The sequence below is a fragment of the Musa acuminata genome, chromosome BXJ2-2 (assembly GCF_036884655.1).
Source record: "Musa acuminata AAA Group cultivar baxijiao chromosome BXJ2-2, Cavendish_Baxijiao_AAA, whole genome shotgun sequence".
Taxonomy (NCBI): Eukaryota; Viridiplantae; Streptophyta; class Magnoliopsida; order Zingiberales; family Musaceae; genus Musa; species Musa acuminata.
Window position 1 is genome coordinate 20,730,800 of NC_088339.1, and position 21,590 is coordinate 20,752,389.

Genomic DNA, 21,590 nt, shown 5'->3' on the forward strand with positions numbered 1-21,590 from the left:
AAGAGAAGACGGTCCATTTGGATCTGAATCAATTCTCTCTTTTGTAGGTTCCATGTACTCCATCCACTACTGCATTCCTAATCATTTTCACACTGGACATGTTCTTCAGCTTTGCTTGAAGTAAAATACATCTCGATAATATACAGAAAGCCAACAAATTCTCATGTAGTCAATTCTAAGATACATAATCAACTACTCAGTTTCTATACACAATAAACTTCTGAATGATCTCTACACGTCGATCAGATGTATACTGCTGCAGCTACTAAAGGGCTGATACTAGAGGGCTACTAGATGTTGCAGCTGATACAGGCTATTGTAAGCACAAAGAGTAAGAAGGTCCAACCGACGGAACGAGAGATCGCATTGCTGACAGTGCTTGTTGGGTTGTCTGAACCAAATACCGAGTTGGAACCAGTTGGGTTGTACGTGTTCAACACTGATGAACCTGAACTGGGAGTAGAGCCAGCTCCGGTGGATGTAGGACTGTAACCGGGAACAGAACTGTGTATCAAATGAAGAAAATTTATGTGTGGTGAACTGCTGGTCAACAACATGTAATTCTAAAGATGTAAATCAGAAAGAAAAAAAAAAAGAGGTTGAGGTTATACCTTGATGATGGAAAAATGCAAGTTGCTGTACCTGCCAAAATATTCATAGCTTTGCATTAGTGTGACTTTCCAAGCTCATTGTCGGTTACATAAGGCAAATGGCTACCTGGATTGTCATCGTTTTTAGCTACTTTGAAAATAAACAAAGGTTGGTTGATCTTTCTATCAATGTTGTAGTCCTTTAAATACCTTAAATTAGTTACTTCCATAAAGAAATGAAGGTTGGCTGATCTAATATGTTATGGTCCTTCAATTACATCTCAATGATAGTATACAAAAATAAATAAGTCTTACTTGGATTAGCGTTGACAAGCATGGCTGTTCCTGCAAAATCACAACTTGATGCCACTGGATTCTTCTGGTAGTAGCTGTTAAAGGCATATGAAGCATGAGCCTGAAGGGTATCAGGATTGTAGCAGCTTCCTGTTGGCTGAATTGCTGAGCAGTCTGCACTGCCAATTCCACAAGCATAATCCAGTGCAAGCTGCAGCGCTGCATCCGGGGTTCCTGCCTTGGCCACGCACCATGTCTGCCCTGAAGTTGCTGGTGTGATGGGAACTGTGCTTGGCACGGTTACCGGTGGTAATATAGAAGGTGTGCTTACTGGTGGCGTAAATGGATAGCTTGTCACGGGGTTGGTCACAGGAGGGTTTGTAGGGTATGTTGTTGGTGTTGTAGCAGGATTTGTCACAGGCACTACAGGTGTTGTCACTGGTGTTGAGAAAGGATCTGTTGCAGGAACCGTGATCGGAGTGCTCACTGGATTCATAGGTGGGATGTTTACCGGTGACATGGTTGGAATTGTGGGGAGAACTGTGACTGGATTGGTCGATGGTACAGTCACTATTGCGGGTGCTGGGTTCGTGGAAGGGATTGTAATTGGAGTTGTGACAGGATTTGTTATCGGAGTGAACGTATCATACAGTGTGGTTTTGGTTGCAGCAGTAAGTTTTCGGCCATGGTTGAGAAGCTCTTTTTGCAAGGAAGGGACCATCAATTTCTCTTGCCAATCAAATGTCTTCTTTCCATACTGCCTAAGATGGGAGATGTCGATGAACAGCCCTGCAATCCTTCTTCTAAGCAAAGCATCACTCCTTAAGAACTTCATCATTCTATCCGAAAACTTAGCTATTTCGACTCCAGTAGGGATCAGAGAGCTTTTCACAATAAGAATGATAGGGATATCAAGGTAAGGTAGATAAGTGCAAGCAGAGGAAGCCCACTCGATAGTAGAACGAAGAAAGTCATCATCTAAGTTCATATCCTCATCCACAACAGTTTCTACCACTACATGAGACTCCCAATCCTTTAAAACATGCATCATCCTTTGAATGCTCTTAGGATGAGTCCTGTGCAGAGTTTTGAGGTCCAAGAGGGAGAACATGACTGTGATCCTCAGCATCCTATCAAGGTTGGAAGTCTTGAGAGATGCTCTGATTGAGGTCAAGGTGGAAAGGAGTGAGGGGAGACTCTCTCCATTGCTACTTACTATAATTCTATCGATGTTTAACTTGATGAGAGTGTCCATAAGGTGAGTTCTAGGCCATGAAGTTGCTGAGGTTGCCGATTCAAGTAGTTTCTTCACTTCGAATTGGCTCACACAGAGATTGACAGAGATGCTGGTGATGGGTACTGAATCTAAATAGGCACCTTGGTTTGCCACGAGCATCTTAAGCAGTGCCATGCCAGGCAAAAAAGGGGCAGTATTCTCTTCCCTTGCATCATAGGAGAACCCCACCAAGGTTCCTGAAGAAAACACAGGGACAGTTTGTTCCTCATCGGGACTAGAAATTTCTTCATAAACATTTAAAGCAAACCCAACAAGAACCAATCACTCACCAGGACAGTAATCGAAATAATGCACAGTCTTTTCTAAAGGAGATATGCATGCAATCCTACAAATGGCACCTTTCTTCCCCTTCCTAAGTAGTCCACACATATTCCTGGACCCAAAAAGGGAAGAATCTGCTCAACAAATGTTATCTTTTAGTGTTCATCTACACTTGAAACTCTTAGAGACTGTCAGCCAATCTTACAAATGCTACTTAACCTCTCTATCTAACTAGAACATGCATACTCTTGGACCTACTAGAGAGAAGAATCTGTCTTTTCTCAGCATGCATCTACACTTGAAATCGTTAAAGACTGTGAGCTATGGCTAACGAGCAGCTTAACTTGCAGTTTGTGTCTTGCACAAAAGAACTGGATATTGAAGATACTCAAAGAGAGAAAGGGAGGAGACTGAGAGGGGTACTCACCTGAAGAGCAAACAGTGTGAAGTCCTAGGATGCTGGTGAAGAGGAAGCTCCAAGCTAGAAAACCACTAGCCATTAGGGAATTTGGAGGAGGAGAATGATTCCTTTCCCCTTTTTCTAGCTGATCTCTGCATGAAATGGGGTTGAATAGTGCATCATGAGAAGGGAGCTGAGGGAGGGCCAAACTGAGGTGGGGAGAGTGTGTTGTGGGGAAGGAAAAAGCTGAAGATGGGAAGAAAAGGTAAAGGGTGTGTGTGATAAAGCCAAAAGCAGGCAGCAGAGAGTGAGTCAGAGAGAGAGAGCTAGAAACACCGGCAAAGGTGAAAACCACTGGGAAACCATGGCACATATACTGTGACAAGAGTGGGGCAGGAAAAGATTGATGTCACTGTGTCCACCTCTCCCGAGGAATGATTCTTTTAGTTCCTCTTCCCTATTCATTTATTCACACAAAACTCTTTCTCGTTCTTCCACCACAGTGGTCGAAGTTTTGCTTGTTTATATGTCCAAGCACCCCATTACATAATCCATATGCCCATTTGATACGAACAAACGTTTACTTTTTCATTCTATTTAGTAAAATTTAGTTTCCTTTGCTTTTGGAGGAAAAAATAAAATCTGTCAAAGTGGCTCCAATCTTCCGTGGGATGGATGATCCAAATCTGAGTCATCAAAAACTATTGACACTGTTGATGGGAAATAAAAAGTTGCTAAAATACTTGGGTGGATGATGATTTGTCGGACCAGATGACCAAGGAATGGATTCTGCATGTGCCTGCCTGCAGTTTTGGAGGAGGACAAGTTGGCCCTGTGGACCAGCAAAATGTGTGCATTTTGGATCATGTATCCTACTCCATTTCTATCCCTTTCGCTTTAAGATGGAGCTCATGAGATCTGCATGGGTGGAAATCCAACAAGAGCATGATCGGTGAAGTGGAAAGGTCTCTTGGGAGCGTGCCACTGACGCATGCCTTTTGTGTTCCACAGGAAGACAACACTGGATATGATCAGCACCATCTGTTAGATTCCGATGAACATAGAATGTTGGCGAAAAGCTTTTGTTCATGGTGATGCATTAGAAGCTCCAGGGACAAGTATGCATGAATCTAATACTGTGGTTGTTGAGGGGAGGAGGGTGGATGGAGATTAGAGAAGGCACAACAATGGGAGAAAAAAAAAAGGTAGGGAGGATGGTTGAGGTGGTGATAAGAACGAGGAGTCGAAAGCAGGGTCTCGTTGGCCTGCTTTCCGCTGGAGATGACGGTGGATTGACCTCTTTACATAAAGGATGAGATATAAAGGGAGTGAAAAGAAAAGACAAATCAGTCAGCTTGGGGGAAGAAAAGGAAATGGCCATGTTGCAGCAATACAATACATTCCTTAGCTCAACTATGGAATGGAGTGTGCTTTTACTATTAATCAATCCACAAAAGGTGCTCATGGACATTGATAAATGCACTTCCCTTTCGTCTCTCTCTCTCTCTCTCTCTCAAATCACCAGGTTGGGATGAGAAAAAGGAAATGACCATGTTACACTACAACAAATTGTATTTGTAGCTATGGTTTTTATTTATATATTTATATATTTTAATAATAGTAAATTCTATTTCTATAGTTACAAATTATAATGTTAGGTGAAAGTCTTAATTAGCTCGATGTGATTCAGACATGTGTGCGTAGAAATATCGTTCTTCCAAGGTGTTAAATTCAAAGGTGTCATCTGCACAAAGACCAGAGTTGAGTGAAGTTTTCCAACTTGAACCCTTTGATGTTTAAGTTAGTAAATTGATATCCCTAAACATGGGTTAGAGTAATTCTCAAGAAGTTATATTTTTTTATATTTAATATATGTTTTTATACCTTCAAAAGAGGAAAATAATATTTATTATTATCTTTTTTTTTATCATAAAGGATGAGAAGATAACGTAGGATTGTTCTCGTTATCATAAAAAGAAAGAAGAGAGTTGCATACGACGAAGGATGACATAGATCTTACATGGCAATCGCACGTTAACTATTGATAAATTTTCTATCACATGACAATGGAACAATGAATGCCATGAAAATATATATATAATTATGATTTTTACAACCATAGATAAAAAGGTCAATCATAGATGCATTTTCTTAATAAATAAAAATCATATTAATAGTTGATATATCATTGTGGATACTTTTATCCACAATAATAGATACTTTTATCCTACAAATAAAAATTATAATATTAATTTAGTTATTATTGTGATTATTAAACTACAGTTAGATATTTATACCCTGCAAATGAAAACCAGAATAATAGTTTAGCTATTACTGTGATTATCTGAGTACAGTAATAGATACTTTTACCCTGTAAATGATAACCACAGTAATAGTTTAATTATTACAATGATTATTCAATTGTAATAATTCACATATTTTTATCATTATTTAATTACATAAATAGATACATTTATCACAATAGTATACAAATTACTATGATATACTTACCACAATAGTAGCTCATAATTCACAAAAAGAAAGATAAAATAGATACATTTAATTACATAATTATCACATATTCTTTCTACCAAAATATAAAAAACAATATAATTAATAAATATAAAAAATACATCAAATATTTATGAAAATTTTACTTACCTTATCATCAATCAACCTGGCATAATAACTCTTCTTCTCTAAAGTATGTAGTAATTTTTACTTTGACCTATTGACTTTATTTCTATTGCTAAGATTCTGAAAATATATTTTAAAAACCATACAAATTGGCATAAAAATGAAAATGCAAAACTCAACATTTACTACTACATAGTTTTCTTCTTCTTCTTCTTCTTCTTCTTCTTCTTCTTCTTCTTCTTCTCTTCTACTCCTAACTAGCCAGAATTGAGTCATGGCAGCCCTAACCTTCATGCATCTGCTCTTTTACTCCCAACTGACCAGAATTGAGCCATGCCAGCCCTAATAACCTTCATGCATCTGCATGAAAAGGAATGCAGATTTGGATGGTGGTGGGTCAGTTGCTTCAGCTGATCAACATCAACATGAAAAGGAATGCAGATTTGGAGTGGGTCAGTTGCTTCAGCTGCTCAACATCACCATAAATCATAATAGGAATGCATGTTTATCCTATTTGATAATACTCTTAGAACAAGCAAAAAGATGGCAATTTAAACCTTACAACTCTTGAGAATCCACTGCTTTTCCTGCACAGCGCTATAAATACTTGCCTTGTTAATCTGAATTACTGTATGTGTTTCATCTATTAATTCTTCAAGCAAGAAATACTGATTTCCACATAATTTTCCAATAATTATTCAAGAATTGTAGTATTTGTTTCATCTATTATTGCGGTTTTAAGGAACTATAATCTTTGATTCATTTATAATTATAGTTTTAAAGAACCGCAGTTAAAAATATAAATTAAAATAAAAAGGCATAAAAATCATTGCTATTAGATATTTATAACTGTGTTAAAGCAGTAAAAGACATTAATCAGCTCAACCTTGCTTGTCATGGAGGGTGCTTTTACCTGCATGAATCAATGCATAAAAGGTGCTCATGAGAATTGATAAATGCACTTTCCTTTCCCTTTGATATGGTCCTCTCTCTCTCTCCCTCTCTCTCCCTCTCTCTCTCTCTCAAAGATCAACCAGGTTGGGAGAAGAATAAAGAAATGGCCGTGTTAAAGCAGGACAAAACATTCCTCAGCTCAGCAATGTCATGGAGTGTGCTTTCACCATGAATCAGTGCATCAAAGGTGCTCGTGAGAACTGATAAGTGCACTCTTCTTTCCTTTTGATGTGGTCCTCTTTCTCTCTCTCTTGAAAGAAGAGAAAGAAATGACCATGCTACAGAAAGCACTCTTCTTTCCTTTCGATGTGGTCCTCTCTCTCTCTCTCTGGTTGAAAGAAGAGAAAGAATTGACCATTCTACAGAAACACAATACATTCCTCAACTCAACCATGGCGTGGAATGTGCTTTCAGTACTATGATACAATGCACAAAAGTTGCTCATGGGAATTGATACATGCAATTTCCTTTCCCTCTCTCTCTCTCTCTCTCTCTCTCTCTCTCACACACACACACACACACACACACACACACACTCATGGGAAAGATCTATTTTTAATTATGTGTAGAACCTCTTTGAACAATAACTAATCATTGTTCTCTTAATATAATTATCACAATATAATATAATTAGAATAGCAGAATTATTTTTTCTTCTCTTAAAACAGTAAAAAATAAAGAAAGATGGAAATAAATAAAAAAACTAATTTTATTTTTTCTTTTTGTAATATCTATAATTCAGGTAAGAGCTGGTTTATCAAAACAGAATATTTAGGAATACTTTGGTTGAAATTTTTTTTCTATCATGGGTAGATTTGGGTTTCTTTATATATAATTTGATAATTAGGATTTTATTTTTTATTTAGATAGATATCAGAAACTAGAGTTCTTCTTAGGAGTGTTTTTTTTTCTTCAGATTCTAGAAGGATTTTCCTGAATTTTTTTATAGATCATATAATATCCATTCAGTGATACATTACACATAGACATGATTAATCTACAAGGAAGCCTGGCTAGTTATGTTTATTTTCTTATTCACCTGAATTCACTGTCAACTTTGTTCTTCCCTTTTTCTGAAAAGAAATGGCTGTTAAATCTGGCTCAGCTCTTCAGTGTAGGTCAGTTTGCAATCCAAACTCCACTGTCACTGAAATGGCACTCAGGTCTGCTTCCTCAAATCAAACAAACCTCTGCATCTTTATTTTCTGATTTCTAGTAAGTTTTAGGAACTCTGGAGGACAAGATTTCAGAAAATTTATGATTGGAAGCATCACCATAAACTCTCCATAATAAGATTGAGATGATATCTAAAAAGAGTATGATTTGGGGCCCCAAATTACTTTGAAGGTTGGAATTGCTGCAAACAATGGCCATTCCAGCCTTGTGCAGATACAGACACTGCTACTGCACTCTCTCTCTCTCTCAAGCAAAAACTATGAACACTAAGACTTTCTCTTCATAATATCAATTTTGAGATTTCTCTTTCAAAAAAGAGTATAATTGTGTTTTGTATAGTGAGGGAAAAAGACTTGGATACCAAGAAAACAATCCAAAAAATAATAATAAAACATAAAAGTAGAAAATAACAAACATAAAAATTTATGTCTCAACAATTTTTATATTTAATTTTATGAAAAAATCTCATCTTCTTCACCATATGATAACAATAAAAATGTAAGAAATAAATATCTATCTCAAGTTAATTCGAACATAAGTTCAAAGTCCCTTATACATAGTCTAACATAAATCTTGAAACTTCTTTTTTTCTTATAACTTTCTTAGATTTCTTAGAAAAAAACTTTATGAGTACTTCAAATATTTTTTCTTATCAAAACATTAAGATACATTAGCCATTAATGTGGTTGTATAGTTGATTCTATTATCTCAGTTCAAGAGTTAGAAATCTCACTGTATATATTTTTGTTAAAATGTCACATGCTATTAATAGCACATGAGATTAAACTTATAATATATATATATATACACACATGCGTGCGCGTGCACGCGCGCGCGCGCACGCACACACACACATATATATATATATATATATATATATATAATTAGAGTTGAAATTTTATTGAATATGTGTTTTTTGTGAATCTTATGATAATTTTTCAAAATTTTTACTGAGTAAGTTAATAAATATAGTTAGTATCTGTAAAATAATTTTTTGTAAAGATAAGTGGTAAATGTGAGATTCGAACTTAGCATCTTTTAATTACATTAAGATTAAATTTTGATTTCACTATATATCTCTCTAATTAATTAATTAAAAGGGATGAACGAGAAAATTATTTGACTTGGAGGGATATATGTGTAATTTCAGGGAAGGAAAAAATCCCTCTCAATGCATTCCCTCCTCCTCTCTCTCTCTTTCTCTCGCACCGTCTCGAGCGATATCGTCCGTTCGTTCGTTCTATCGGCACCTTCCTCTGTGAACAGGAAGATGCCGATCCTGGCCGTCCTTCCCGCCGGCCCCAACCTCTTCTCCTCCCCGCCACCCAATCCCCGCATCAACGAGCCCCTCCCCGCCAATTCCCCTCCTCCTCTCCCCATCCCTCGCCGGAACAAGAAGAAACCACAGCCGCCTCCGCCTCCGCCTCCCGAACCTTCGTCCCACGGTGCCCTCAAGGCCACCCACTTCCGCTCCCGATACTACAAGCCCGTCTCCGATGGCGTCGTCACCGGCGACGATAGTGGCCGCTCCGTCGTCGTCGGCCCCTCCGGCGTATCCTACCGCCTCCCCGGCGCCCCCTTTGACTTCCAGTTCAGCTACTCCGAGGCCCCCAAGGCTAAGCCCCTCGCCCTCCGGGAGCCCGCCTTCCTTCCCTTCACCCCGCCCACCATGAACCGCCCGTGGACGGGAAAGGCGCCGCTTTTGTCTAAGAAGGACAAGGAGAGGAAGAAAAAGATCCGCCTTTTCGAGCCTTTGGGCCATCCAGACGATGGGGAGGATGATGAGGTGGCGGACGAGGAGGAGGGGAAGGTGATGGAGATGGCCGGGAGGGCCGTCCAATTGGGTTGGTACCCCAAGGATGGTCGGAGCAGGGAGGAAATATTGGGCCCGCCGCTGAAGAGGTGGGAGGTTCGTGCCCTCGTCAAACCCTGCTTGTCGCATAACCGACAGGTGAATCTTGGTAAGGAAGGATTCCCGTTGCAGAATATAACAAGATATGCTTTAGATGTTTACATATTATTGAAATTAGACGAATAGTTGATGGCCTCCATCCGAGTCACATTATTCCAACGAATCTGCCACCAAACTTCGTACATAGCAGTCTCTGATTAATAATGCAAAATGGTGGTTTACACCCAAAGGTTTGGGAGGTTAACATCGTGTCTTCAAGAGGTAGAAAATGCTGTTCATTGCTCTCAATGTGATAACAAGTGGCCTTCACACTATTGCAAATATACCCCTTAGCAAACGAAAAAGAAGTTTTACGATTGCGATATCAATTAGATTTGAAGGTGATCATTTTTGTTCTAAAAGAAAAAATATTCATTGGCCATCTGATGGACTTTCATTATATATCCTTTTCATTTCCTTACCACAAGCGAAACCAACCCCTCTTTCTGGAAGTGAATATATTTATCAATAAACCAGCATGCTAAATTTTGTCTAATTTTGGCTAATTATGTTTATCTGTTTTTGATTTACTCAGGTAGGGATGGTTTAACACATAACATGTTGGAGTTGATCCATTCACATTGGAGGCGGCAGCCAGTTTGTAAGGTTCGGTGTAGAGGCGTTCCTACTGTTGATATGGACAACATCTGCCATCATCTTGAGGTTCACATGTTTATATGAAATTTGATTCTTATTTGTAGAAGATTTTACGCACTTGTGAACAAAACAATTGATATAATCAATTTTTATTATTCTGCTATCTGATATATTGCTTGAACATACAATGGTGTTTATTATCCGGTGCAAAAACTATACATCATCTTTTCATAACCATGCATGAAAGTCTTGGCAAGGCCATGATCATGCTGCTTATTTTTAATTATCAAATTCCATTTTTTTTTTCCAGTTATACCTACTCCACCATCTATAGACATTATAATGTGTTTTACAGGCTTCTATATGTTCTAAAAGTTACCACAATAATTTTGTCTAATTACAGGTCTTGATATATGCTTTTCCTTGATAAGAAATGAATTTTATCCACATTAAGATATATCATTGCGAAAGCCTTGTATTGTATTTCACCAATTTTTGATTCTGTAATCAATCCTTAAACTACTTAACCAAATAGATTAATTTGTAATGAAATTTTAGGCAATTGTTTTTTGCTCATTAGTTTATGGATCTTTCATCAGAGTAGCTGAAATTGAATTATGAAGTATTCTAAACTTTCTTTAAGGACAGAGGCATTAGGACTTTTTAACAGTATTTCTGATGCTGTTTTCTATCTGAATGACCTCACTTTAATTTTATCAATAATATTTTCTTTGACCACACTTCTTAGTGAACAATATATTTATGAAATACCAGAAACATTTACTTTACAATTTTAGAATTCCAATTCATCTTATTTTATTTCTTTTCTTTGTCTAAACAAAATTGCTCATGGTCTTTTTATGTCTCGTCCTCATTGCTAATCAGAAGTTTATAGAACCTTTACCCATAATTCGAGTTTATTGTTTCCTCAACTTTACTCATCTCTCAAATCATTAGCAACAAAACACAACATGGGACCTCATCTTATTCGTCTATTAACTTCATATAGTCTGATAGAAAAATATATGATGATTCAGTGCATCAAATGTTGTAATTCTGTACTTGTATTGACTTTCTTTCCTTTGTTAATAACTGCTCCGTAGTAAAGATCTGTAATCGTATTAGTGTTTTTTTTTGGGTAAAACCTTTTCTTATTTGTTGGAAGCTCCATTTTTTTTTCTAACACATCTCACCTGCCATGCTGTCTCTATTGGTAAGTATAAAGTATTTTTTAAGTTAACAAAGTGCACAAGGATATTTAATCTATTCTCCATCTTCGATATGCTGTATTGATCAGTAAACAACTTCTGTTTTTGATGCTTTAACATAAAACCAATTGATTTTCTGAAAGATTTCTTGGATATTTTTAGTCTCTGTACATACACTCTTCTTATATTCCACATTGTGGCTCATTGGTTTAGCTCCTCAGTTGCTGCAGCTTTTGACACTAATTTATTTATATACTTCAACCAAAATTGTTTTCCTTCTTTCATTAAATACTTTATATTTACTAAGAACCTAAATGACATATCATGAAAAGGTAGAATAGCTCATATGCCATGCTTATGTTTTCAAGTAACAATTATCTCTTTGAAAATTTTGAAGCAAACATGCAGTGTATCCTTATTTCTTATAACTACCTGGATTCATTTAATAGGTTCTTTATATTTTTATTATCTTGTAGATAATGGATAATTTCACTAAATGTCTAATGAACGAGTCCAAAACCTCTTGGTTGCCACAACTTTCTGTAAATCTAAAATGAATCACAGTGGACCTGAAAATGACTATTAGTCTTGAGTGTCTTGACAAACAGAAGGAAAGATCATTTTCTTTTTCAGTACAAGATATCTTGGACCATGGATACTGACACAATATTCTCCAATAACAGTCTTCATAAAGGGTGGTACTCCTGAAATCATAGATGATAATCATTTGCACATTATCTAGAGCGACAAGTGTGGTTGAGACAAAGTCTTAGAGATAACTTATCAGCTTTCTGGAGTGAGATGAAATGAAATGCATCACCAATATTCATTGGGATCTTAAGGTTTGTGGAAGAAATTTGTACAGATATAGATATAGCTTGAGCTTTCCACGAGATTAGAAAATTGGTTTTGCTAGAATATGACAAGTTTTCTAATGGGGAATCACGAAGGCATAAGTAGATATGTATTTATAAGATTGAAATAGAATTATTGCTCTAAGGCAATTTTAAGAGGAAGTCTTTGGAGTTTGGACTTCTGAGATGTATTTTCATATGTTTCTCATAGAATTTGACAATCATTAAACTTCAGGGTACTTTTGGTGTTCCACAAGTTTATGGCTCACTTCAGGAGTTCAGGGTCATTTCATTGTGTCCAGAACTTGTAGATTTGGTACCTCTATCTACCAATCAGCCATCTAACTTCTTAGCGTGGCTACTTGTTTTCCCATTTGTTGTAGGCTTATTGCCATAACTTCAACCAGAATGGGTGGTCTATCTGTACAGAGTGGTCCCTGATAAAAACATTTATATATGATGGTCATCTGCTGATCCATAATTAGATCCATTGTGAGCTGCACTGTTTTTTTCCCATTGGTTTGATCTACCTGTATATCTATCTCTGTGTCCTTATTTCGAGCCACCTATTCTATAATCAATTCACAAACTTATATGCTCTCATTTCATTTTTCTTCAGCATTATTATATTGTGGGTTAATGAATGACTGCATCCAGCTGGCCAATTTTCTTTTGAACTTCTGTGATGCCAGGAAAAGACTGGGGGGAAGATCATCTATCGAGTTGGTGGTATCGTGTATTTATTTCGTGGCAGAAACTATGATTCCCGAACACGTCCAAAATATCCTGTAATGCTGTGGAAGCCAGCGACTCCAGTTTATCCAAAACTTATTCAGGAAGCTCCAGAAGGACTTACAAAGACAGAAGCTGATGAAATGAGAAAGAAAGGGGAAAACCTAATGCCAATCTGTAAATTAGGTAAGCTGAAACTACATCTTTATAAATATTAGGTTTCTTTTCTAATTTCCATAAATATATGTTTCTCTACTAATTTCCTTTTTCAGGTTGGTTTTCATTCATGTAGTTGAAAGAGACAATCTCTCTATTTGTGGGGGTAAGGCTGTACACATGAATCATCATCAAACCCATTTTGGTGGGAGTCTCATGCATTGGACCATTTTTCCATATAATGAAAGTAGCTAATTACGTCTAACTTTTTGATGAGGCTGCTAGCTGGAGAAAAAGGGAAGGCACAGAAGAAAGTTTAAAGAATGAAATCATGTACCAACTGGCATGTGATATGCATATAACTTATATATTTGCGGAAATAATAGGTTCAGGTGGAATGCTAGGAATATTATCTAAAAGCGAATCTGCATCTACCCATTATGTAGACCCAGATGGTCAAGATGGTTATGCATGTTCCACAGAAATAGCATAATATGTGTCTAACTGGTCCATACAAACTTATGATACTGGGCAGTTTACTTATTTTTTCTGCCGAATGTGGCCCATATGCTATATATAACTACACATCTGATGTGTGTGCTACTACTATTTTGAATTCGTCAACATATATGGATGTTGCCTAGTTTGTACAAAGAGATTATCACTTAGTTGTCTTTATTTTTCTAAAGGCGATTCATACTTATGATTCCCTTTTTGGAAGTTCTGTGGCTTGTCTTCTTTTGCTCTGGTTATTGTTTAACTTATCATATGTTGATAAGTTCATGAACTTTTACTTCTCTTCTTGCAGCCAAAAATGGAATATACATAAATCTTGTCAAGGATGTGAGGGATGCCTTTGAAGAAAGTGAGTTGGTTAAAGTTAATTGCCAGGGAATGCATGCAAGTGATTACAAGAAATTAGGTGCAAAGCTGAAGGTTGAACTAATTTGAAGATTTCTTATCTTGTAACTGTTATCAGAAGTAGCTTAAATTTTGTAGAAACTAATTTGAAGATTTCTTATGCTTTCCTGAAATAAGCATGAAAGTGATGGTATTCTGTAGTGAATTTGGCCCTATTGCTATGTTACAGGAACTGGTTCCTTGTGTTTTGCTGTCTTTTGATGAAGAAAAAATATTGATGTGGAGAGGTAAAGATTGGAAATCAAGATATCAAGTTCCTTTGTCTATTGATATGCGGCATCACCACACAGAAAGTGGCAACTCATCTGATTTGAATGATTCAGGTGTGTCTATTTTTCTTTGTGGTTAAATTAACCACTTTTGAATATGCTTTTAGTGTTTTTTTTGTAGTGAATTGCATATAATAAGCAGCTATAGGTTATAAACATGATAGGAATTTGAATCTCACAATGGTCCTTGCTTTTGACTTGCATTAGCTGATGATGGAATTGAAATTGAAATGAACATCTCGAAGCTTAAAGTGCATTTTCACTATGTCAAACCAATATTCAGTATTTGCCATCTTAAAATTGTTGCTTATTGGCGGCTTGTTTGATTTATTTCCTTCACAGGAATGCTGTTAGGTTGGTTCGGTCTTGTTACTACTCCTTTTGGGCACATTTTGTAGGATAAACTGTAAGGGATTGGTCCTATACCACTAAGGCCCTGGACATTTGTTCCAGACATCTATGATATTTCATGTCTTGACTTAACTAGCTGGAAACAGATGCATATAAGGACTCGGGTGCAGGTGCGGATTTGATTAAGCAACAAGCTTTAGAGGATAAGGGTAGGAAATGGCTAGAAAGCTTTTAAGTCCCTGGTGGTTCTTATTTTGCACGATATACCTAACACATGATGTCTTGGTTTAGTTTTGGGCCCCATTTGAGAGTGTGTCATACCCTAGTGAAGTTATACACGTCCATCATTTGCCTATATTGTTGTCGTGTTTTTCTTAGGGCCACATAAAATAAGAATCCTTCTTTCTTTTGGGTTCAGTCTGATTTGTCTTTTAAATCTGAGTTTTTATGTGAATACAGATGAATCCAGTGTTTCCAGTGTTGAGTCCATTTCCAGCAGTGAGATCCTGAGCACAAAAATGCTTTCTTTGTGGAAGCGTGCAGTTGAGTCAGGCAAAGCTTTCTTGCTGGATGATACCAAGCTTAGTCCAGATTCTCTTCTCAAGAGGGTTGAGGATTTTGAAGGCTTGTCCCAGATCGTGGAACATTCTTACCAGGCCTTAATCCTGCCTGGTGGTAAAGATCCTGATGATTCAGAAGATTCTTTGGAACAAAGGCTTGCAACTGAGACAAATGATGATCACAATGACAATGATGGTAATAGGGAAATGGACACATACAATAGAGATTATGAGTATGATAATTACAGCGATGACATCTATGGTTCATTTGATGAGATTGAGCCGACAGTTCCTTTTGGTTGTTTACCTGTTGACTCAATAGCAGAGGAGGCTAAGTAGGGACTGAAAAATATCTTCTGCCAGCATATACCTGCTTTCTCTCCTGGAATTGTGGTAGAGTTTGGATCTGTACTTCTCAATTTTTTAGTCTTGCTGGTTCTTGTATGTTAAAATGGGTCAGTCTTAACATGTCTCTTTCATGCAATACAAATACGAGTGATACAGAAAACCAGGCAGAGATGTGACAGATGGAAGTGTAAATCTTCTCTGTAAGTACATTCACTACATATTTTATTATTGTAAAAAATGTATAAATCTTTTTGATCATTATGGAAGTTCATTTGATCTTTGATTATATTCTTCCGACAGTAAATTTTGCATTTGCTATATGCATAATTTTGTCCTTATTAAGATATCTGATTTCAAAGTGTCACCAACTTGGACATGAAGCTGAACTATGAGAACTTCACCATGAGTTACCATATCGGCATGTTGAGCTTTTGGGAAGGTGTTTTAAGATCATCTTTTGCAGATTTGTTTGTATTGTTCTATTTTGGTTTGTCCTTCTGTTGTGTTTCTTATAGGCTTGTTTGTGTTAATTTATATATGGAAACTAAGATGGCAACATGATAAAGATTAGCTCTAACACAGATGAATTTATGTATTTGAAATATTATCCACCATGGTTTGTCTTATCGGTGTACCGATCAACTGTCGATATAGTATGTATCGAGTTGTACCGAGTCGTATTGAGTGTATTGACATATAGTATATAGGAATATATCAGAGTGTATTGACATATAGTATATATCATATCGGTCTCCTGTTGTTGGATTGATATGTTGCACTCGTATTGAATGATACATAACGAACGTTGTTATCCATTATAATTACTAAAGTTGAAAGCCAAAATTTTTGTAGTTGGATCATTTGCAAGCTGTTGTGATCATTGTTCTAAAAGTTTCATTGAATGTTGTATACTGATATTGTCCATCTCTTATACTAGATTAGAATTTAGATGGTAATTCACTGAATGTCTTTATGCAAAAGGATCATATACATGTCATTTAGTGGTTGAAAGAATGTCATGCTAAATTCTCTTTGATCTGATTGATGTTATTCATTGTATGAATTTACACTGGTTTTGTAGAATATATAAATAATAACAGCATTTTATAATTCTTGCAAACTGACCACTAAATGAGTTCTCTTCTTTTTCTAAAGATAAAAGACAATGTCTCCTGCTTTAACTTTCCCAATAGTAAACACAAAATTGGGCAAATCTTGTGACACTGTAACTACAGGCCTGTGGGATGTTTTTGTTACAGCAGCTACATTGATAATTGGGTTCTTAATGCATTTGTACATCAAGAACAAATACAGAATTCAAATGTTACATCATTGAATTCAAATGTTATATCAATATCCTTGGCTTTCTCTATGGTTCAGGCATTATGCAACATTTCTGAGTGAAGCTGGCCTAGTTTGAGCTGAACTCTTTACATCATTGATATGAAGACCAACTTAGGTGAAAAACACATTCTCATAGTTAGTCATCCAACAATTATGATGCTTTTTCAATTCAATATCAAGAACATAAAACATAGTTCTCATAACCACAATCAGAAAATTAAGAATGCAAAATTGGACAAGCCTTCGTCTTCCTCTTTACCAAAATATCATACTGGTTAACATAGGACATCAACAAGTTAATAGCAGCTTGAAGCATCCATTTTGACTGGTAAAACCATCATCCAAAAATCTACTAAATTCAGTTAAACAATCATGGAGGTTCCATAGCTAAGAAGTTTTTTTTGTTTTTATCACATGATACTTCCACATGTCTAATCTCAGAGTGAAAATTCAGCTACACAACCATTCTTGACAAAAGTTTGATGCAAAAAATAGATACTGCTGTAGTACTGCTTCTCAAGACTCAACAACAAAGAAGCTGAGTGATCAGTAACAAATGGCATCTACCTGCAAAGATGTCCGATACTTCTTTCAATTGATTACACTCAGAATAATTGGAATTAACAATGTATAACCATAAATCCTAAGGCCTTATATAGATACGGTGAAAAATTTTCGGAATCAATGAGATCTTGGCTTTCACAATTAAGCTGTAGAGACCATAACAAGGGATGTGGACCAATGCCAGGCATAAGTACCTGCAAGTTTTACTGTAGCTGTTAGTATCTTGTGTTAACAGATGGAAGATTAATAAAGATCTAATACTAACCAAAAAGGAGCCCAAGGAGTTGAGAGCTCAAGAAAAGAGTAGGGCCACCTAAAGAAAATCTATCAGTGAGTTACATATAAAAGCAACATATGCCACAATAGTAGAATTGTTGGTTACAACCTTGAAGATGCACATAATGTTTACTGGAAATCACACATTAGTGTAGCGGAGATGACAATGATCTTCAGCTGGTGATATTTTTGTTATATTGATGTTTATTTTTGTAGATTATTCAGATTCAATATTTATGTAACAAGACGGATGCAGAAAGTAAAAGCCGTACCATGAAAAACCACAGATGTGCAGAATCCACTGAAAAATCACATAGACACAGCTCCAAAGAACAAAATATGCCATCCTGAACCATGGAAAAGGCTGGAAAGAAATATAAATCATTTCATCAACTCTTTATATACGGAAAATTGGATTTAAGTGATCAACATCCTGTAAGTACATAATCTACCAGACTGTTTAGGGCAGTATCAAGGAGAAGAAACACAAGGTTCAATGTGTGCATGCACCCCATGAGCTGCCAAGAAAAACACAAAAAATAATCTGGGTATCAAATAAAATTCTTTCTATATACTGAAGAAAACATAAATATGGAAGAAAATTATCATTACGGTTTATCAGTATGATTGAAGTGACCATTGAGGCTTTAACAGCTGGTTCTTCATATAACTCTTGTTTTATTTGCATTTTGTGCAGTCCAATGATAATAGACATATATACGACAGTGTGCTTTGCAGCAACTTTTGGAGAGTCTCAGTGGTTCTTAGGGTTTCAGGCCTTCACATTTCCTTCTCCAATTTGCTTCTAGCTAAAAAGCAACAACCAACTCCTATACTGAACTTAGATATGACCTCTGGTAATGACATACACTAATAACAAATGCATACATTTTTTTAATTATGCTATAATCATCAGCAAAGAAGTTTTTTATATTTTTTTATTGTGAACACTAGGTATTATGCTCTTCTATACATGTCAATAGATGAAATCTAGCAAGCCATTATATTATTATCTATGAGAACATGAAAAATCATAATCAAAGTTGGTGAATTGCTATGGCTGAATAAATAGCAGGCATGCACTTAGGTGAAAAAATAGGACAAACAGTAAACATACAAGTAGTAGTTTTGCATCTTTCAGAAGATACAGTAACACTGATGTGTGTGTGCGCGTGTGTGTGTGTGTATATATATATATAGTGCAAACAAAGAAACTAACAGTAGTTACATTGAAGATTGATCTGGAGGAAAACTTTCATTAAAAACATTACACAGGTAGGGAGCACCCACCATGTCCGGTTTGAAATGTTCAGCAGAAAGAAATGGTACTAGAAGCCCCCAAAAGACCATGTCTGTCAATGTAACAGCACCTGCACTAGTCTGTTCAAGTGAATACAAGGGTTTTACTCACAAAATTTAATAAGATGAACTGATGAAAATATGAAATTGCAATAAAATGTGCCATATGATTGGCAAGACAAAGAAGCAAACAAGTTTCTTAAAATGAACACAATAATATAGTTTGCAGTAGAACTGGAAGCCTCCTTAATAGTACTAACATGCTGATGGATGGTAAAATTATAAGATCTGCTCAAGAAATATTTATGATAGTTTGAAGCTGTCAAAAGACATACCTGATAAGCAATTTGCATGAGGTAACCCCAAAACCCAGCTTTTTGTTCATTGTCAACCCACTCATAGACATTATGGAATTTGCTAGATTTTGTGTTTCGATTTGATCCAGTTGAAGTTGCAGGTAATTCTTCTCCAAAGTCCCTATTAAAGAATGTATCCGCCTCATCATTTTCAGTGGCACGCTTTGCATAAATCCAGCAACCATGAGCAGATATAAACGTCCCAATCTGCAAGCATGCAAAATTGGTAGTAAATGAGTGACCCATAAGGTGATGCAGAAGATGTGCCTAACTGAATGCATGCTTGGAAGTAACTAGGTGACTAAAAATTGCATCCATTAGAGACATCTAATTATGATGGGTCGAAGGCATTACGGTATTAAGCAAGTGATTAACATGAAGAAGGGTTTCCATTAAGGGTCTTGCAAAATTCTGAAAAATGCTACAAAAAATCACAAAAGTGGAGAACTGGAACATACCAGAAAGTAGATGATTACCAACGAAAGGGTCCACCTGCAGATCATCCAAAGGATATTTACAGTCAGTAACTGGTTTAGAAGCCACCACACAAAGTAGATTTATTCTGCTTCTCCTTCACAGCACACAAATTTAGTTGCCAAGCGAAATGTAAACTCAAGGAGGAACCAAATTTCCCCTTCTGCACATCTCATGGTTTCTCACCTTACGTTTTACAAAGATAATCATAATGTAATCTTACTGGTTTAGAAGCCACCCACAAAGTAGCTTTATTCTGCTTCTCTTTTACAACACACAAATTCAGTTACCAAGTGAAATGTAAACTCAAGGAGGAACTAAAATGCTCCTTTGCACATCTCATGTATTCTCTCCTGACATTTTATAAAGATAAGCATAATGTGGTCTAATTGAGTTAGAAGCCACCCACAAAGTAGCTTTATTCTGCTTCTCTTTCACAACACACAAGTTTAGTTACCAAGTGAAATGTAAACTCAAGGAGGAACTAAATTGCTCCTTTGCACATCTCATGTTTTCTCTCCTTACATTTTATCAGGATAAGCATAATGTGGTCTAATTGATTTAGAAGCCACACACAAAGTAGCTTTATTCTGCTTCTCTTTTACCAACACATAAATTTAGTTGCCAAGTGAAATGTAAACTCAAGAAGGAACTAAATTGCTCCTTTGCACATCTCATGTTTTGTCTCCTTGCATTCTTTAAAGATAGCATAATGCAATTGATAAAAAGATGACAGAATTCATGGAAGCAGAAGCTCAGGTCAACTAAAAACAACAGAAATAAGAACAAAGTGACATCAGAAAGATGCATTGATAGGTTCATCGAACCGAAAGAACAACGGAACCATTAGACCTATACACCCAATTAGCTCATTACTGGCAACCTGAACCCTAAACCGGAAACAAGAAACCAATGACCTGATTGATGTGCACAACATCTGCTGCTATGAGTGTCCCCTATCTCGATCCATATCCTCCGCATGTGTATGAAGTGACCAGATTTGCTGAAATAGCAGCTTTCAAAGTTCACTCTACTTCAAATCCAGCAAGAAAGAAGGGAAAAAGAAAGAATCTTTGGCGATTTTATAGCCAATACAAGCCAAAATAGCGGGAGAAGCCGACCATTTCCATGTCAAGAAGGCGACTTGAGGGGCTTACTGAGTGTAGAAGTAGAAGGCGAAGGCGCCGTCGAGGAGAACCGCCCGGCATAGTAGCCAGAATAGGATCGAGAGGGCGAGAGCACGAAGGCCGAGGAGCCAGAGCGGGCTGAGCTTCTTCCAGCAGGGGGACCACAGATCCGAGGATCTGGGGGGATCCACGGCCCTGGATCTCGAGATCACAGCCACCGACACGGCGGCGGGGACGGCGAGGATAGCAGCGCAGGCCGGCACTTGCCACCGCAGCCAGTACTCCGGTTCTTCGGCTTCCTCACCGCCCGCCATGGCCCAGGGGAAGGGCGAGCAGCATACAGGGCCCCACGTCGCGCCATCGCCTTCTATTGGAGGGGAAGACAAGAGGAGCAAAAGACGAAGAAATTATGTGAAATCTAGCGAGGCCCCAATGGACGTAACCCTAGAAATTGACCACTGCAAACGTCGACAAGGGCCCCACACGAAATCCTTCTCTCCGATCGCCTTCGGCCTCACGTGTTTCGTGGGTAACCGCAGGCGTGTACCTCTTTCGATCACCTACCTGTTTGACCCGTCATCGGTCGGTTCCTCC

The 21,590-nt window shown here is 37.2% G+C and overlaps 3 protein-coding genes across 8 annotated transcripts; 1 reads left to right on the top strand and 2 right to left on the bottom strand.

Annotated features, from left to right (window-relative positions):
* Positions 1-84: 84 nt before the first annotated feature.
* Positions 85-3,175, bottom strand: LOC103969571 (uncharacterized). 4 transcript variants are annotated; one of them, XM_065095196.1, is made up of 5 exons: positions 2,870-3,175; positions 2,451-2,576; positions 906-2,357; positions 612-642; positions 85-486 (listed from the first exon to the last, which is right to left on the bottom strand). In XM_065095196.1, exons 1-5 carry the CDS (start codon positions 2,940-2,942, stop codon positions 291-293), a joined length of 1,878 nt encoding a protein of 625 aa, XP_064951268.1. In that variant the 5' UTR covers positions 2,943-3,175; the 3' UTR covers positions 85-290. The 4 variants fall into 4 exon arrangements, with proteins under 4 accessions (XP_064951268.1, XP_064951267.1, XP_064951270.1 ...); XM_065095195.1 differs by having other exon boundaries at positions 85-504; positions 2,870-3,171; XM_065095198.1 differs by having other exon boundaries at positions 85-504; positions 2,451-2,554; positions 2,870-3,169.
* A 5,615-nt stretch (positions 3,176-8,790) lies between these two features.
* Positions 8,791-15,842, top strand: LOC135605286 (CRS2-associated factor 2, chloroplastic-like). The gene is made up of 6 exons (XM_065095199.1): positions 8,791-9,570; positions 10,096-10,223; positions 12,912-13,137; positions 13,916-14,043; positions 14,198-14,351; positions 15,108-15,842. The coding sequence occupies exons 1-6, from the start codon at positions 8,880-8,882 to the stop codon at positions 15,545-15,547; spliced, it is 1,767 nt and encodes a 588-aa protein (XP_064951271.1). The 5' UTR covers positions 8,791-8,879; the 3' UTR covers positions 15,548-15,842.
* A 1,398-nt stretch (positions 15,843-17,240) lies between these two features.
* LOC103969593 (uncharacterized) lies at positions 17,241-21,380 on the bottom strand. 3 transcript variants are annotated; one of them, XM_009383184.3, is made up of 8 exons: positions 21,027-21,378; positions 19,854-19,887; positions 19,375-19,602; positions 19,031-19,120; positions 18,193-18,258; positions 18,013-18,104; positions 17,730-17,777; positions 17,241-17,658 (listed from the first exon to the last, which is right to left on the bottom strand). In XM_009383184.3, the coding sequence occupies exons 1-8, from the start codon at positions 21,308-21,310 to the stop codon at positions 17,544-17,546; spliced, it is 957 nt and encodes a 318-aa protein (XP_009381459.2). In that variant the 5' UTR covers positions 21,311-21,378; the 3' UTR covers positions 17,241-17,543. The 3 variants fall into 3 exon arrangements, with proteins under 3 accessions (XP_009381459.2, XP_064951272.1, XP_064951273.1); XM_065095200.1 differs by lacking the exon at positions 17,730-17,777 and having other exon boundaries at positions 21,027-21,380; XM_065095201.1 differs by lacking the exons at positions 17,730-17,777; positions 18,013-18,104; positions 18,193-18,258 and having other exon boundaries at positions 21,027-21,380.
* Between the last annotated feature and the right edge of the window lie 210 nt (positions 21,381-21,590).

Bases quoted from the DNA above. Each gene is read 5' to 3' on its own strand.
- LOC103969571 (XM_065095195.1), bottom strand. From the start codon at position 2,942: ATGGCTAGTGGTTTTCTAGCTTGGAGCTTCCTCTTCACCAGCATCCTA. The intron at 643-905 runs GTAAGACTTATT...ATATTTTGGCAG, and splicing joins GCTTGTCAACGCTAATCCAA to GTACAGCAACTTGCATTTTT. The intron at 505-611 runs GTATAACCTCAA...TTTGATACACAG, and splicing joins TGCATTTTTCCATCATCAAG to TTCTGTTCCCGGTTACAGTC.
- LOC135605286 (XM_065095199.1), top strand. From the start codon at position 8,880: ATGCCGATCCTGGCCGTCCTTCCCGCCGGCCCCAACCTCTTCTCCTCC. The intron at 9,571-10,095 runs GTAAGGAAGGAT...TGATTTACTCAG, and splicing joins TAACCGACAGGTGAATCTTG to GTAGGGATGGTTTAACACAT. The intron at 10,224-12,911 runs GTTCACATGTTT...CTGTGATGCCAG, and splicing joins ACATCTGCCATCATCTTGAG to GAAAAGACTGGGGGGAAGAT.
- LOC103969593 (XM_009383184.3), bottom strand. From the start codon at position 21,310: ATGGCGGGCGGTGAGGAAGCCGAAGAACCGGAGTACTGGCTGCGGTGG. The intron at 18,105-18,192 runs GTAGATTATGTA...ATTTCTTTCCAG, and splicing joins ATACTGCCCTAAACAGTCTG to CCTTTTCCATGGTTCAGGAT. The intron at 17,778-18,012 runs GTACGGCTTTTA...GATTTTCTTTAG, and splicing joins CACATCTGTGGTTTTTCATG to GTGGCCCTACTCTTTTCTTG.